This window comes from Megalopta genalis, chromosome 1 (assembly GCF_051020955.1).
Source record: "Megalopta genalis isolate 19385.01 chromosome 1, iyMegGena1_principal, whole genome shotgun sequence".
In the NCBI taxonomy this organism is placed as follows: Eukaryota; Metazoa; Arthropoda; class Insecta; order Hymenoptera; family Halictidae; genus Megalopta; species Megalopta genalis.
In genome coordinates this window covers 11,714,363-11,730,023 of record NC_135013.1, presented here as the reverse complement: position 1 = coordinate 11,730,023, position 15,661 = coordinate 11,714,363, and the positions used below count along the sequence as shown (strand labels likewise).

Here is a 15,661-nt window from a genome sequence, read left to right as displayed (position 1 = left end):
GAAAAATATGTATAAAATTTGAACGTTGAAGTAAACGTACAGCGAAGCTCCAAAGTGTACAGCTAGCACGATGCTCCTCTCAAATCGGCAACATTACCATATAGGCTCCGATAAAGTGGAGCTAGGTAAAAAGCGTAGAGCGTGTCGCGACGCTTTCCTGGATCGGGGACCCGTAAAATGGAGGCGGACCGTCGCGGCGAATTCGCGAGCGGTGCGAAAGCTGGTGCGAAGAGCGTCGGGCGGGCATCGTGGCCGGGCGCAGGCCGTTCGTTGGCCTTTCCTCGGATTTGATTTCCTTTCGAATCGACGACGGTGTATTCCTGGCTCGTCGGTGCAGGCTGCGGCGATGGAAACTGGACTGACTGGCTTTAACGGCGCGTCTTAAGCTCATGTCGGTGCCGCTGCGCGCGTATCTACACGCTTGTCCGCCTGTGCGTGCAGCACCGTGCCTCGAGCGCGCGCGAGCAAGCGAGCGGACGAGAATCCCTCGAGAATGCAAGCGCGTCGAATCGTCGTGCGTCAAATAGAACGCGACGAGAGAGACGCTGCAGCCTGCAGATACCATTGTGGCCGGTTGCATAAACCCGCCATCTTGGTATCCTCAAGGACGCGCATCGAATCCTAAGGTCAACGCACTCGACTCGCATCGGGTGCCCTCCACCTCCTCCGCTTCGTCGTCGACTTCTTCTTCTTCTGGGCATCTCGTCCCCTCTCTCTCTCTCTCTCTCCTCTCCTTCTCATCACTTCTGAGAGAAGAACAGAGAGAGAGAGAGAGAGTTACTCCCCTCCTCGCATCTCGCTGTGCCCCGCGCCGCGGTCGAGCCGGAGAATCTCATCTGGCCACGAGCGGGATGTCACTGCCATTAATCCCGCCGATACGGCCCTGGTCAGGGTCGAATGGGGCCTCGAGCCGCCTTCCTCATTTTCTTCATCTTCTCCTTCTCCTCCTCCTTCTTCTTCTTCTTCGTCTCCTCCTAGTCCCTTCTCTTTACCTTCTTCTTCTTCTTCTTCTCTTCTTCTTCGTCGTCGTCGTCTTCTTCTTCTTCTTCTTCTTCCCTTCCTTCGATCCTACGACCTCCACCTCTCGTACAGAATGATAAACGCAGGATATTCCGCGAGCACCATCCCCGTATAAAGTACTAGGTCGTTAGAGGCAGCATTTAATCTCAAGCAAAAACCGTCGGGACGCGGACCGGGTTGATTAGAGGGAGACGCTCGGGAAAACGGTCGACCGGTCGCGACATTGTGGCTTTTCGAACCGCCGACACCTACGACCGCCGCGCGGACGAACACCAGGCATGTTCGTAGTCATCTTCGAACGCAGGACACACGTAGCCAATGGTTGCCCCCTGGTTCGACTCCTTCCTCGTAGATACCTTTTCATCGAAGCGAGTCTTACCTTCGATCGTTCTCCTTGCTTGCTGAAGATACTGGCCGACGATGTTGACGTTTGTACCACAAACAACTGCGTAGGGTTGTGTGGAGACGGTTACTGTCGATGACTAATTACCACGATTTCGGTTTGTTTTCGGGAATAAGTAACTTTATATTTATCTACAAGAGTTAATCCACGTATTATCAAGATTAGGAAAAAATGATCGAATGCTATATAAATAAATCGATACCTAATAAAATTTTATTTTGTAGATGATTGTGTTATTTAAATAGCATTCGATCATTTTTCTCTAATCTGGATAATATGTGGGTTAGCTCTTATAGATAAATACGAAGTTAATTATTAATTACACGTTGGAATACAGGATAAGGAGACTACAGATAAATTAGCTGAAAGTGCCACACGTGCATCCTCTTCGGACTCTCTAAACATTCCGTTCACAGGAGTTACTGATCTTCAGCAACCAAAAATACCAACAATGTTTTCATTAATGAAGATAAATTCATAGGTACCAATTATTTCGATCGTTTTTATAATGAGAAACCGTGGCTTTTGGCGAAAACTTGCAACGGGAGGTAGTGACAACTATCGATAGACGTATTTTTTTATTAAAAAGTAAATCAAAATCGCAGAATAAAAAAGTTCCTACTCGATAAACATAAAGTTAATTACGCCCGGAAACAAACCGATGGCATAACAATTAATTACCGATTGACTGCAATAGCCTAGTCGACGCGTGGCAATCGTGTCATCGATAATGATTTCGATCGTTTTTATAATGAGAAAGCGCAACCGCGGCTTTTTGGCAAAAACTTGCGACTGAAGATAGTGACAACTACCGATAGATGTATCTTTGATTAAAAAGTAAATCAAAATCGCAGAATAAAAAAGTTCCTACTCGATAAACATAAAGTTAATTACGCCCGGAAACAAACCGATGGCATAACAATTAATTACCGATTGACTGCAATAGCCTAGTCGACGCGTGGCAATCGTGTCATCGATAATGATTTCGATCGTTTTTATAATGAGAAAGCGCAACCGCGGCTTTTTGGCAAAAACTTGCGACGGAAGATAGTGACAACTACCGATAGATGTATTTTTGATTAAAAAGTAAAGCAAAATCGTAGAATAAAAAAGTTCCTATTCGATAAATATAAAGTTAATCATGCCCGAAAACAAACCAATGGCGCAGCAATTGGTTACCGATTGGCTGCAATAGCCTAGTCGACGCGTGGCAATCGTGTCATCGATAATGCCAGAGGATTCTCCGGACTGTTTAAAATGTTCCTGAAGAATCAGGGACAAATGTATCGACTACGATAAACGCGACACCATCGCCACGGTGTTCCAAAGTCCTAAAAATCGAAACCGGGAACGTCAAAGCGTTTTTAAGAGAACATCCTCTCGCCCCGACTCACCGTCTTCAGGGCCCAACACGACATCGGCAAGAGTTCCGTCGCCGTTGCCGCTTTCACAGCGAAGATCGCGGCCGCAAATCTTGTCCAGGAAGCGGCAACGGGATCAGGAACGAAATTTTAGTGCCCGGGGTCGCAAAGTCTTCGTTTTACGTAAGAGCCGTCCAGGTGGCAATAAAACGGGACGACGGCCGGACAGCCGAAACCCGTAACGATCTCGCGACGTCAAAGGCAAAGGGTCCGTGTGTCGGTGACCTCTTATCGGTCCCGAAGGCAGCGTAAGGTCGGCCAATGGGATCGGGGTTGACTCGACGGCGTTAAAGCCTCCGAAGCCGGGCCCGGGACAGGTAAATTCTGGTGGCCGAGCGTAAAACGAGCGAAACGAAAAATCAGGAGCCGGGAACGAAGGCGAGGAGGAAAAAGAAGAGGACGAGAGGCTGGCCGAGCGAGAGAATGGGAGGAAGAAAAGAAAAGAGGAGAAAAGAAGCGGAGGAGACGCGGCTCTCTCGAGCTGACCCCGGCCATCTTGGCCCGCGGGGTTATTCTATTTATATCCGAGCCTTTGCTATATTTAGCTCGGAGCCTGCAGGAAAGCGGACGAGAGAGAGTTTCAGGGCGGAATCCCATTCGACAACCTCGAAAAATTGATTTCCTGTAATTGACCGCTCGATAGCCTATCCAAACGTCTAGCTTCTCTCTAGGATTTCATTCGGAGACATCCGTAGGCCGATCTTTGGCACGTTGTGAGTTCGCCCGTTATCTAAGATCTTTTCCGCAGAAATAAAACATAGGAGGTATTTTATACACCACTCGTTTCGCATGAATTTCAAGTTACAGCAATGTCTCCCTAACTTACGCTCGAATTGCGCACAAAAATGGACAATTTGGGAAGAGGAGATACGATTATTCGAGCCTTGCGTCGTTTTTATGATTGTTGAGAATCGATGATCATAAAAACGACCATGCTTGATATTCGTATCTCCTCTTCCCAAATTGCCCATTTTCGTGGACGATCCGAGCGTCAATTAGAGAGGCTTTACTGTACTAGAATTTATAGAATCTACAAATTACTAGAATTTAAAACAAAAAAAGAAACAAAAGGAGGAACATAATAGTAATATTAATTTAAATTAATTTTAAACTTTAGTTTAAAGTTTTAAGGAAACGTTAAACGGTTCCCATTAGCGGGACAGAAAATAAAAAACTTCGCAGAACGATGCACAATCTAGAGCAGGCGCCGTCAACCTATGACCCGCGTGTCACCAATGGCGCATTTGACAATTTGACGATATCGAATATCCAATTTTTATGCTTCAAGCGAAAAAGTATATCGATATTATTTTCTCAATAAAATTGATCTTATTATTGACTGAAAGACTGTTATAAAATGAAAACACCATTGACGTTTCCTTAACACGTTCCGTGCCATGTGTACCATCGATGGTACATGCTTACATGTTTCTTTAATGCGTTAACAAAATAGTTTGTAGCAAATATAGAACCGAAGAATTAATTCTACCGCAAGAATGGGTCATGATAAGTTTGTTTTATTATTACATACGATGATTAATAATTACATATAATATATCAAGTTTTAGTAAAATATCAAATGGCCAGCGTGAAAAGTCGAGTAAAAACAACTCGGCATAGAACGTGTTAATGATCACATTTTGGTTGCAAACAAAAGGTTGCCTTGTCTAGAGATCGAAGTCTCGGATCGGTGAAGATTATTTCGCCGCATAAAATGGAAAGAAAACCGAGCGTTTCGTTAAAAGCAAGAGTAGCGGAGGCAAAATCGAGGGAAGGGAAAGCGAAGATGCGTAAGTCGGCCGGATGAAATGTATCGGCAGCCTAACGAATACATTAACGCTCCGGATCCGGCTATCTGGCGAGCCACCCGACTCGTAACACCGCGAACACGGTTTTATCCGCGTTCAGGGAACACGCACGGGGCACCATGAGGCCCTCGCACCTGCGCGCACAAACGGGCCCCCTCGCGGCTCCTATCCCTATCCCTATCCTATCCCCTATCCGAAGAAGCGAGAGTCGTCGTGGCTCGTGAATAAACGCGTGAGAATACGTCGTTACTTACTGCTCGCTCGCCATTTTTTCGGGCCGGGCCCGGCCCGATCCCTCCGAGGAATAGATAGCCACGCATACGCGTGACTGAGGCATACGAGCGCTTGACAGCTATAGCACCCTCCGGCGTCGTACGTTGCATTGACGTGCATACATACCGAGACGTCCGCCTCCGATTGTACGATATTCCGCTGGTTTATAGAGCGGCACGCGAGACGCGCGATGCCTACGCGGCCTGCAACCGATGCAGCCGATCCGGCCGCCTGCAACCGCTGCAACCGCTGCGGTCATTGTTTATGCAACAATCGTGCGAGAGCGCATCCGCGTCAAGCCGGCATTTTTCTCGTTTTAATACCAGCGCGCTGGCTCGTTTTGATCCGACCGTGTCCGTTGTCGCTTTTATTCATGCGGTTCTGTGTTTATTCGCGTAATATGCGAGCTACGATGCCCGAAGAAGGACGCGCTGTATTTTACGCGCCCGATTTTTCTCGGATCTTTCGTACGATAGAAGCGTCGCTGTAATTGAGGTTGGAAACACGAGGTATTTACGAGAGGCCTGTAAGATCGAACGGATTTTCATTTTTAAAGCTCGAACCGTGCCTGTCGGGGGCATTTGGGCCCTGCGCGCGTATAAATCATGTTATCCGTTTACTAAATTTTCGGCAATTAAATCGACACTCGAACTACCGTTCCGGTCGAGATAACCGGTTCCATGTGTTTACTTTTAAGACCGTTGAAACGATAAAGACTCTTTTACCGGAATTGATGGAATGAAGTTTTTTGGTTCGAGCATACATTATGATAAAACCGACGAAAGCTCTGAATAAATTCAGTAGCATCGTTCCTCGGTGTTATCCTTCCGCGAACCATATGTGGTCAAATTAACCCCAGCGGTTTCAAAACCGCAGTATTCTGTTACGAAGTATGATCTGGGTTTCTGTTATCAATGATACTTTTATTATTATATAAATTCAATTCTCTGTTCTTCATAATGAATTATTTATTTTCGAGATATCGATGTTTATTTTATCGAGGTCTGTCGATATTACAAAAACAATAAAGAATCGTTTTTTAGCGAGTTGACAGCGACAGTAATTTCAAATTGATTAAACGACATTGTTCTTGGCCATTTGATCTATTCATTTTTGCCACGAATGCATCAAATCCGCAGTCTAATCATTACCTAGAAATTACAACGTACAATTTAATACGATCGGTCCAGAGTCAACGCACCAAACCACCATATAATTCCAGGCGACCAAAACCGCAATCTAGCACCCTACATCTCCCCGGGGACCCTTTGAGGTCATGTCGCACCGATGCAATCGATTCTCACTGAAATCGATCCGTCGTGAGCTGTTATCGATCTGGAACGGTTGTCGATCAGACTGCCGAGTTCTCTCTCTCTCTCTCTCTCTCTCTCTTTCTCGCGGTGAGAGAAAGAAAGCAAGAGAGGAAGAGAGAGGGAGGGGAGAAGAGAGACAGAGAAGAAGGCGTGTCGAGGCGTCACTTTCATCGTCACGAAAGAGAAGTGTCCCCGAAATTCCAGGATGCACGCTGAAAGTCAGCGGAGCAGAAACACGGGCCCCGGTCGATAGACAGTTGGCCGTCTCCGGGGCGGCAATATACCCGTGTCGGGCTATCGAGGTTATCGCGGTCCCCGCCGTAAATTCAGGGCCCAACAACCCTGCCGGTCCCGTCCCTCTCTCTCTCTCCCTCCCTCTTCCTCTTTCTCTCGGTCTCGCTCTCTTTCTCTCTCCCCCTCTCCCACTCTCTCTCTCTCCCTCTCTCTCTCCCTCCCTCTATCGCGCAGACTTTCTCTGTCCGGTGACGGGGGTCCGACGAACTCTGCACGGCTACATCGGTATTTCGCGTCCACGGGCCCCGCGGAACAGATCCCTCTGCCCCGTGGGCCCCGTAGCCCCGGCATCAGCCGGAGGGGCCTTATACGAAGGACGAGCATGAAGACAACCATATATCCCGGACGTACATACTGGCCGCATACCAGTCGTGGACACTTACAACCGGCGCAAGGGAGCTGGCGTCTTACTATGGTCGTGATGACCGAACGTTCGCGGGGGCACCGGCGAGCCGACGCGTTAAATCATCCTAGCCGAGAGTGGTTTCATCCCGAGGACTATGAAAGGAGCGTCGATACCTATCTGAAACGAGGGGGGCGGTTTCCTGCGCCGTTTATACGAGCTGGTTATGAAGACCCCGTGGAAAAGGGCGAAGGGCGAGCGGGCACGCACGCACACACGGCTCGGACAACCGAGGAAGTCGATTCCCGAACGCGTCCCTTGCGTAATAACGACCGCGGAGATTATCGTTCGGCCGCAGATTTATCGGTGTCCCCAAGGTCAGCATCTACCCTCTATGCCGGGTGCCCGACTCAGGCCCGCGCGGCGGGCCGAATCATGCCCCCGAAGCGGACAAATTTCTGTCGCTCGCGAGCGTTTTGTTGCTTTCGTAAGTCTGCGGCTGCAAGGAAAGACGCCGCGAGTCACAATTTCAAAAATTGCATTTTTGATGCATTAATTGAATTGTAGTATGTAGGGTTTGCGCGAGAACGACACAAATTCTTTGGACTCGGGAAAATTATGCAATTTGAAACGCTGCTGATATGAAGCGTTGGTGATCAGAACTTCGAGCGGTAATATAGTGTTCTTAATTCTCTTTCTTTATAATTAATTCTCCGTAATTGACGCTCAGATTGTACACAAAAATGGACAATTTGGGAAGAGGGGACGCGATTATTCGAGCCATGCAGCTCGTTTTTATGGTTACCGATTTTCAATAACTATAAAAACGAGCCAAAATTGTGGACAATCTGAGCGTCAATTAGAGAGACATTACTGTATAGTAAATTCTCCGTAATTGACGCTCAGATTATACACAAAAATGGATAATTTTGGAAGAAGAGACGCGATTATTCGAGCCTCGTGGCTCGTTTTTGTAGTCGCCGATTGTCAACAACTATAATAATTGTATCTACTCTTCCCAAATCGTCCATTTTTGTGCAATTTGGGAGAATTTACCGCATGTCGGAAGTGAAAACCGTGTGACTTACGACGTTTCCCTGCTGCCACAGAATTGTGTACTCGAGTGGTGGTAATGCAAAAGTTGTTCGTTACAATTAAACTGCGGATCATTATGCAAAATAAAACTTTTCTCTCACATCTGCAACGAACTGGAGTGAAATTCGAAGTGATCTGCTTTCTCAGTAGTTTTTTACTGTAAAATTTGTTGGTTCTTTGTCGCCGTGCAATTTTATGGGTTCGATTGAAACCCGAGATTACGAATGAGATTTAATGAGATTTTATTTAAACTTGTGCGAAGCTATGCACTTTTGAGAAGCGACGCATACATTTCGAGATCGGATGACATATATTTTATGGTTTATGATTATGCAAGAAGAAATTCGTGAGCACAGTTCAATCGTGTTGCTTTGTTTCGTTTAGTAAAATCGCAACGACGGTAAGAAGCGACGACACCGTCAAAATCAACTTCATTGACGCAAACTGTGCTAGAAAGTTTACACGTAAAAAGCCAATAAGCGAAGTTCACATCATACGACGTCGGAAAAAGATACAGTCACGAAGTTTCCTTTCGTTTATACGAATCACGACGATCGTAAATAGCGTTTTCTCAAGAGTGCATCATAAAGAAACCGCGGCACAGAAATCGACGTGATTAACAAGAATTCGCAAAGATATCAACGGCAATTAAACCAACGAGCAAAGTAGGCGTCGCGCCAGCGATACGTTTAAAAAAGAGCTTCGATCCTCGGTCGTTTCGAACGCGCTGCGCGCGTCGCAGAAAATGGTAAAAGCCGGAGGTGAGGTGGGATGCGTCGGGGGATGCACTTTTTTCCCCCGATGCGTCTGTACATCCTCGAACACGAGAAATTAAACCGTACACGCCGGAATCGAACGTGTCGGAGGGAAGCGATCGAAAAGTCGGGGCCCCGTAAAAATGGCGGCTGCGCCCCGCGGCGAATACTTTATGCAGAGAAAATTGTACAATACGTCGGGGATTCTGCGTGTAGCATGATTGTGTGTACGCGCGTACAGCAGGCGTCGAACGGAATCAAAAGGCTAGGCCCGTGCTGTTTTATAATTTCATTGAATGAATTGGCATTAAAGGCCCTAACGCTCGTGTGTACACGCAGCGACGCGGCGCGGCGGCGCGAGCGCGGACAGTGACTCGGCAGTTAGGCCAGTCGATGAGAAACAATCTGGCTGATCGATGCTCGAGGAAAGTACGACGATTTGTGCTACAATGAGATTCCATTCTTTTGATGTTCCTCCGGGGGAAACGACGAAGAAAGGGATGGTCGACGAGAACGCGTCATTCCGATATTCTTACTCGCTGCACAGCCTCGCGATTAGGGGAGTGGAAACGCTCGCTGCTTCGCGGTAATATTGCGCGCGCTATTACTTGGACCTCTTGTGTTATTAACCTTTTATGTACGACCTGGCTACACGTGCTGTCGAGGCTTTCGATCTTTCCTTTTTGGGCGGGTAATCTTTGGTTCGATTTTTACTGGATGCTAGATTTAGTATAAGATGTAATTAGGGACAGCGTGGGCAGGCTATTAGTTCTTTTTGCGGCCGGTGTAGGATCGATTTTATATTTGCTTTCAATCGCCGCAGATTGATAAGCAAAAATTTGTGAAAACATTCGCAATCTGCTCATCTTGTTGGATTTGATAGAAATAAATAATTAAATTCCTCGAGGGTGACTGGACTGCGGATTTGATGCATTTATGGTGAAAGTGAGTGGCTGAAATCATTTTATTACGCTACTTTCAAGTTATCAAAATTGTTAACAGAAACAATTTATTTGCAATTCATTTCTGTTTCTTGCAATCGCCTTTGAAAATTTCTATTTTATACAACGACCCGCAGTCTAATGATGATTATACAAGATTGTGATTCCAAAAAGTTACGACTGTGTGGGTGGCAATATTTAGATCAGTTTAACCCATTGAATTATAACGAGTCATACTTGTTATAAAAATTGCACACAGAATCCATCAAGTACGAATGTTATTCATTCGTCCAAAACAATTTCCTACTTTTCAATATTCTTTCAAGTGTACAGATGTATACATACAATGGACAAGTGAATATGCATTAATCACTGCACTATAACAAGCAGTCAGATTTGTAAGATTTCATAAATGATTTTCTAACTATGAATATTATTGATCTCTTCTAAATCGAAAGACAATTTGCTTCTATTTACTGTTATCGGAATGTCGAAATAAAAGTAAATTGAAACATACAAGAAATAAAAATTGTCTCGCTCTATTAGGGACATTATTAATCCCTTAATGCACAGTTTCTTTTTTATTAAAAAAACGGCTTAAAAAATCAATTTTTTAGTGTAAAAGAACACAATTTAGGACATTGTCTTGGCAAAAAAATTAAAAAAATACAAAAATAATCAAAATTTTTATTTTAATTTTGTTATCGCCCCTGATTCAACTTTTCTTTTGGTGGAAAATTTTGATACACTGCTTATAGCTTACAATCCCATGTAAATGATAAATATCAATAAAACGATTTTTTTTCTTTGCTTTCACATTGTTATTTTCAATTCTCGATTATATTCGAGTGTGAAAAATTATAGCAGCATAACATACAACGCCGCTCGAATTATCTCGAGTGTGCACAGTTCGACCTGTTTAGCGCGCTCGAATTAACTCGAGCATACAAGTTAAGGGCTTAAGAACGAACAAAGTGCTTATCAACGAAACTATGAAAGAAATCGTAACGCAAGGGGTGAATCAATCGCTTACTAGCTCCGAAATTAACAGAATAATTCCTGAAAGACGCTGCCTGGCTTTTCAGAGTTCTCTGCGAGCAATTCAAATTACAGTTAGACAATGTACTGTTAGAGAATCCAAAGAATGACCGAACAGCAATGTAATCGCCAGATGCTGAGTAATTACACGATTGTAACGCTGGGCCAGAATAAATTCGCGGAATATCCTGGCCGAAACCAGCAAACCAGAGACTCGTTGTATTAATTGAACAATTCGAGACAACATTGCGCATTCGTCTTTTATTTTAGCCAACGGGACGAAGTCCACCTGTCAGCGTTCCACCTGCCCCATCTTCCCACGTCCGAAAGCTCCCAGTCCGTTGTCTCGTTGAGACGATCAACTTTTCAATTATTCTAGCCCGTGAGGGGTGGGGTGGAGAGAGGGGCTGGTCTCAGTCCGGGGACAAATTAAATTAATCTGGCCGCGCATCTGCGGTCGCGAAAGATGACTCTGCGGTTTCCGCCACGGTCACGGTAAATCGTTGTCCTCCGCGGAGCGGTTTCCAGCCGCATTAGCAGATTTAATTAGAATTTTCCACTGACCTTCTGCGACGTTGCCGGCCGAGCTCGTGGCTCTCGTTCAGCGAGTGTCTGCGCCGGTCCCGGTTCCGTTTCTTCAGGGACTTGCCCTCGCTCCCGTAGATCGGCCCGCCCCTCGTCAAACTTCCAAGGTCGGCCAAGGTAGTCTTCTCGTGGTGGTGGTTCACGCTGTTAGATCGTTGTCGATCGTGACCCTGAGGCTTCACGGAATTCCCGTGGCCGGTCTTGCGAGAGACGTTGTAGGCATGACGGCTGTGCTCTCTCGGCAGGCTGCAGTACAGATTTTGCGAGGCGTAGACTGCCCTGCCGAACGGCTTCTCGCTCACGGGACCCTCCACCAGGCTGCCGTGGGATTTCAAAGTCGGAGAACAGTCCTGGCTGGACTTCGACCCTCCGCCCAAATGATCCCGCAGCCATTTTCCCAGTCCTCCGCCACCGCCGCCGTTCGGCGTCTCGTGGGACATCGAAGAGTCTCCGTTCTTGCTTCTGAAACAATTCAAGTTTCTTCGTCAGAATTTTATCTCGTGGTCTCTGGTCAAATAGAATGCAATAGATTCTCGTGGAATATTGTTACGGCGACTTGTCCAAATCAAGTCGCTGTAATGTGAAACTGCCCTGTTGCGAACAACTCCTTAGGAAATAATGGAAGATAGGGGTTGCAACGGAATAGTTATACAACATTACGAATTCAAAGATTTGTAATATAATTGAATTGTGTTGTGTTATATTCTATAAGCTGTCCCAAAAATGCCTCGCAATCCGAAAATCGGGAGTTCCTGAGGTGATTTGCAGTGACTTTTTCCTTAGCGAAAATGCAATCCGAAGCTTCGTTTACGAGTTATTAACGAAAAACGCTGACCAATGAGAGACGAGCTCGGCTGGCACGTGGCGACTGAACCAATCAGCGGAACTCGTTGACTCGGCCGCCTCGCGCCAGCTAATCCTCGCCTTTTATTGATCAGTGTTTTTCGTTAATAATCCGTAAACAAAGCTACGGATTGCATTTTCGCAAAGGAAAAAGTTACTTCAAATGACCTCAGGTACCCCCCATTTTCGGATTGCGAGACATGTTTGAGACACCCTGTATATTAACCAGTTAAACGCGTTTGTCGTGTATACACGTCAAACCAAATCTCTATTACGGTGCCTTCAACGTGTTTACTCGTCGTTGTGTCTTTCTTTTTTTTCTGTATTTCATTATTATTTGAGAATTGTTAAGTTTATAATAACAATAACTTTTCAGAAATATATTGTTAAGTTTTCCGTAAATAAAAATGTAGTTCTTCTTCGCTTTTCATAAAATTTGTAATAGGACCATTTTGCCCTGCGTTCGTCGCTTGATTTTAGTTCCGCACACTGTGAGGGGTTTCTAAAACTAAATTTGACGCTTAACTGGTTAATTGTAAATAAAATGCCACGACGCGAGAAAAACAGAGAGATTCGCAACAATAAAGCGAACAGCTAATTACGCTGGAACGATGACGTTAGAACGGACGATTCGGACAGTGATCAACGATCGACGCTACAAAAGTGTTTCTCGAGGTTTGTTTAACCGATTATAACTGATTACGAATTTGCTAAATTATTTCTTCCATTGAACAGTTACGAGACTTTTTCGATTCTCCGTAACTATCTCAAGGATCGTGCCTGTCGATCTTAGAGTGCATCAAAAATAGTCGACCATTTTATAGGGTACCTGTGGGACGAAGAGCCTCGATTAATTACTTCGAGTATCTCATTTATTTTTGATGACGGAAGAAGATTGTTAGATACGTAAAGTCTTTTTAGACTTCAAGGTTATGGATGAACTCTTTTAAAAATGATAACTGAGATTATATACTAGTTGCCATACCAGAGGTCACTGAACGGGACTTCAACTTTCAATTAGCGAATATGTCATAGTGACAACTATTTCTGTCCTCCTGTAAAACGATGCATTTTTTATAATATTTTTTCCAACGTCAAAGAGAAGCGAAGTTAAGCAAATTACACGCATCGTCCACTTTACCTGTGTAAGTTACAAAGAAATCTTCCATAAGAAATGATTCAACAAAATCGTTAATCGAAGCACCGGTTGTTATAAAAATAACGAACAGTCTGAATAAATTCAATCCTGTCATTCTCACAGAGCAACATACATAAATGAATTTTAATGCTCGGCAATTTTAATGATAAACGCTGCTAGAAATCTCTGTGGATAAGTTTCCGACAGTAAGAAAACGGGTCGAAGGATGAAAAATCGATTAGAATTCCAGTCAGCGTTAACCTCGTCGATTCCCTAAACAGACGAACGAACCAAAAAACCAGCTAAATCTCGATTCAAGACATCGACTGCTCTTCGGTTTCGGTAGAAATGGTCGAAAGCGTGTGACCGTCGACAAAGTGTCCAGTCAGCGTTCGTAAAATCCGGTAGCTCGGCGCGCGCGTTTTCCGCGTCGAAAAAGAAAAAGGAGGATGGCAGCGCAGCGCTAACGAGTAAGAACGGGTGTAGAGAAGTGGGCCTGAAAGGGAAGTGGAAAAAGGGAAATGAAGCGAGCTGGATCGCGGGCACGCAGCTCTCTCGGTTAGAGCGACGCACAATAGAGACGCAATAATGGCCTCGGTCCGGCGGTTTCGATTTCAGTGTCGAAGCCGGCGAGCCGATGAAGAAAGGCCGTGCATGTAACGAGACAAAAAGTGAAGAGAAGAAAAAGATGCTCGAGAGAGAGAGAGAGAGAGAGAGGAGGGAGAGGGGCGGGAGGGTCAGAAACGAGAGAGGAGGCGAATGAATGGCACACGGCCTCGGGGGAATCAGGGCAACTGCTTTATAATAATAAGGGCCATGCACCACGGGACGAGCGACGGAGAAAGAATGCGGCAAGGGTCTTCTATGTAGTTAGGACGCTGTGACCTTGGCAAGGTCATCGACGGTTCTGGCCACCGCCGCTAGGAGCCGCCACCGCGCGGCTCCCCGTCTCGTCTTACCATTGTCCGACGTCTCTTCCTTATCGATGATTCTTTCCGCCGTTCCCCTTTGTTCCCGCGGCCTTTATCAAGCATTGTCTCGGAAAATCAGGCGTGTACCGTCCCGGGCACAATGGAGAACCCTCCTAGGGCTTTCGTGCCGTGCATCGAGTCTCCGATCGACTCCGATACCGTCGCTTCTCGTGATCGTTTCGCTGAAAATCGCTCGCCTTCGTATGACAATCTTATTCCTTTGTAAACGGCACAGCATTATTTCAACTACGACAATTGAAAGTTTTATCACTGTGTGCTCGGGAGTTGCGTTTTTTCGTGAACATTTCGAAACAAATTTCATTGGAATAGTCGGATGACCGGAGACTAGAGTGCACAACTATCGCCTTGCTGTCATAGAGAAAATTATTGTTGTTTCAAACTCGTACAGTATTGTTGAAACAATAAAAATTGAAAATTGTATTACGATTAATTAATAATATTATATTATTAATATATATAATATTAAATATATTAAATATATCATTATATTAATTAATTATATTATATTATTGTTCATATTAAATTTTGTATTTCAATTACAGTAATGTCTCCCTAATTGACGCTCAGATTGTGCAGAAAAATGCAGAAAATGCAGAAAAAACAATTTGGGGAGAGGAAATACGATTATTCAAGCCGTACGGCTCGTTTTTATAATTGTTGACAATTCGTAACTATAAAAGTAAACCGCAAGGCTCGAATAATCGTATCTCCTCTTCCCAAATTGTCCATTTCTGTGGACAATCTGAGCGTCAATTAGAGAGACATTACTGTACATAATTATATCTAGATATCAATAAATTATCGACATTCGCAAAAAATAAACTGGAAACAGTGTTTATAATGTATCAACCTGAAAACCTTAACAGCGCCGATTTCCACGAAAATCGTACGAAATTGGCAAACTTTTTAGGAGATGCGCCGCGTTCTCTATGCAACGGTTCATCAAAGTTGGCAATAAATCGCGGTTCGCAGGATTCAGAGCAGCATAGCCGTTCGCGATCGAAGAGCGGAACCCGCGAATGGTCCGGTCGGGCTTAATTAATTGCGGCGAAATTAATTAGCCGTGTAACGCAGGTTACTTAATTGACCAGCGAGGAACGAATCTTAGGCATTCGTGATAAGAGGACAGTCCACCTCGTCGAAAGGCTAATCGGGCAACGAGATCTCGACCCCGGCCAAATGGAGGGAGAAAAACGAACGGAAAAAATGGGGGGCAGTCAGTCGGGTGGACGAGGTGCCCCGTGGTAAGAGCAAAGAGTCGGGAGCAAAGAGTAAAGAGGACAGAGGGATGGGAGCAGTAGCCTCGACCAGGAGTTTCGTGATTCCCCGCGTATTATCCAGCGTGTTACGCCACTGTATAAAATTCCGGTTCTGCAGCCCCCTCCGGGGACCGTTCGTT

The 15,661-nt window shown here is 45.3% G+C and overlaps 1 protein-coding gene across 1 annotated transcript in view; it reads right to left on the bottom strand.

The window, feature by feature from the left end:
* Shrm (shroom) overlaps positions 1-15,661 on the bottom strand; it is a 480,715-nt gene that overhangs the window by 405,597 nt on the left and 59,457 nt on the right. Inside the window, exon 2 of the mRNA XM_076521392.1 lies at positions 11,269-11,751. Within this exon, the coding sequence (XP_076377507.1) occupies positions 11,269-11,751 (483 nt within the window). The remainder of the gene's footprint in view (positions 1-11,268; positions 11,752-15,661) is intronic.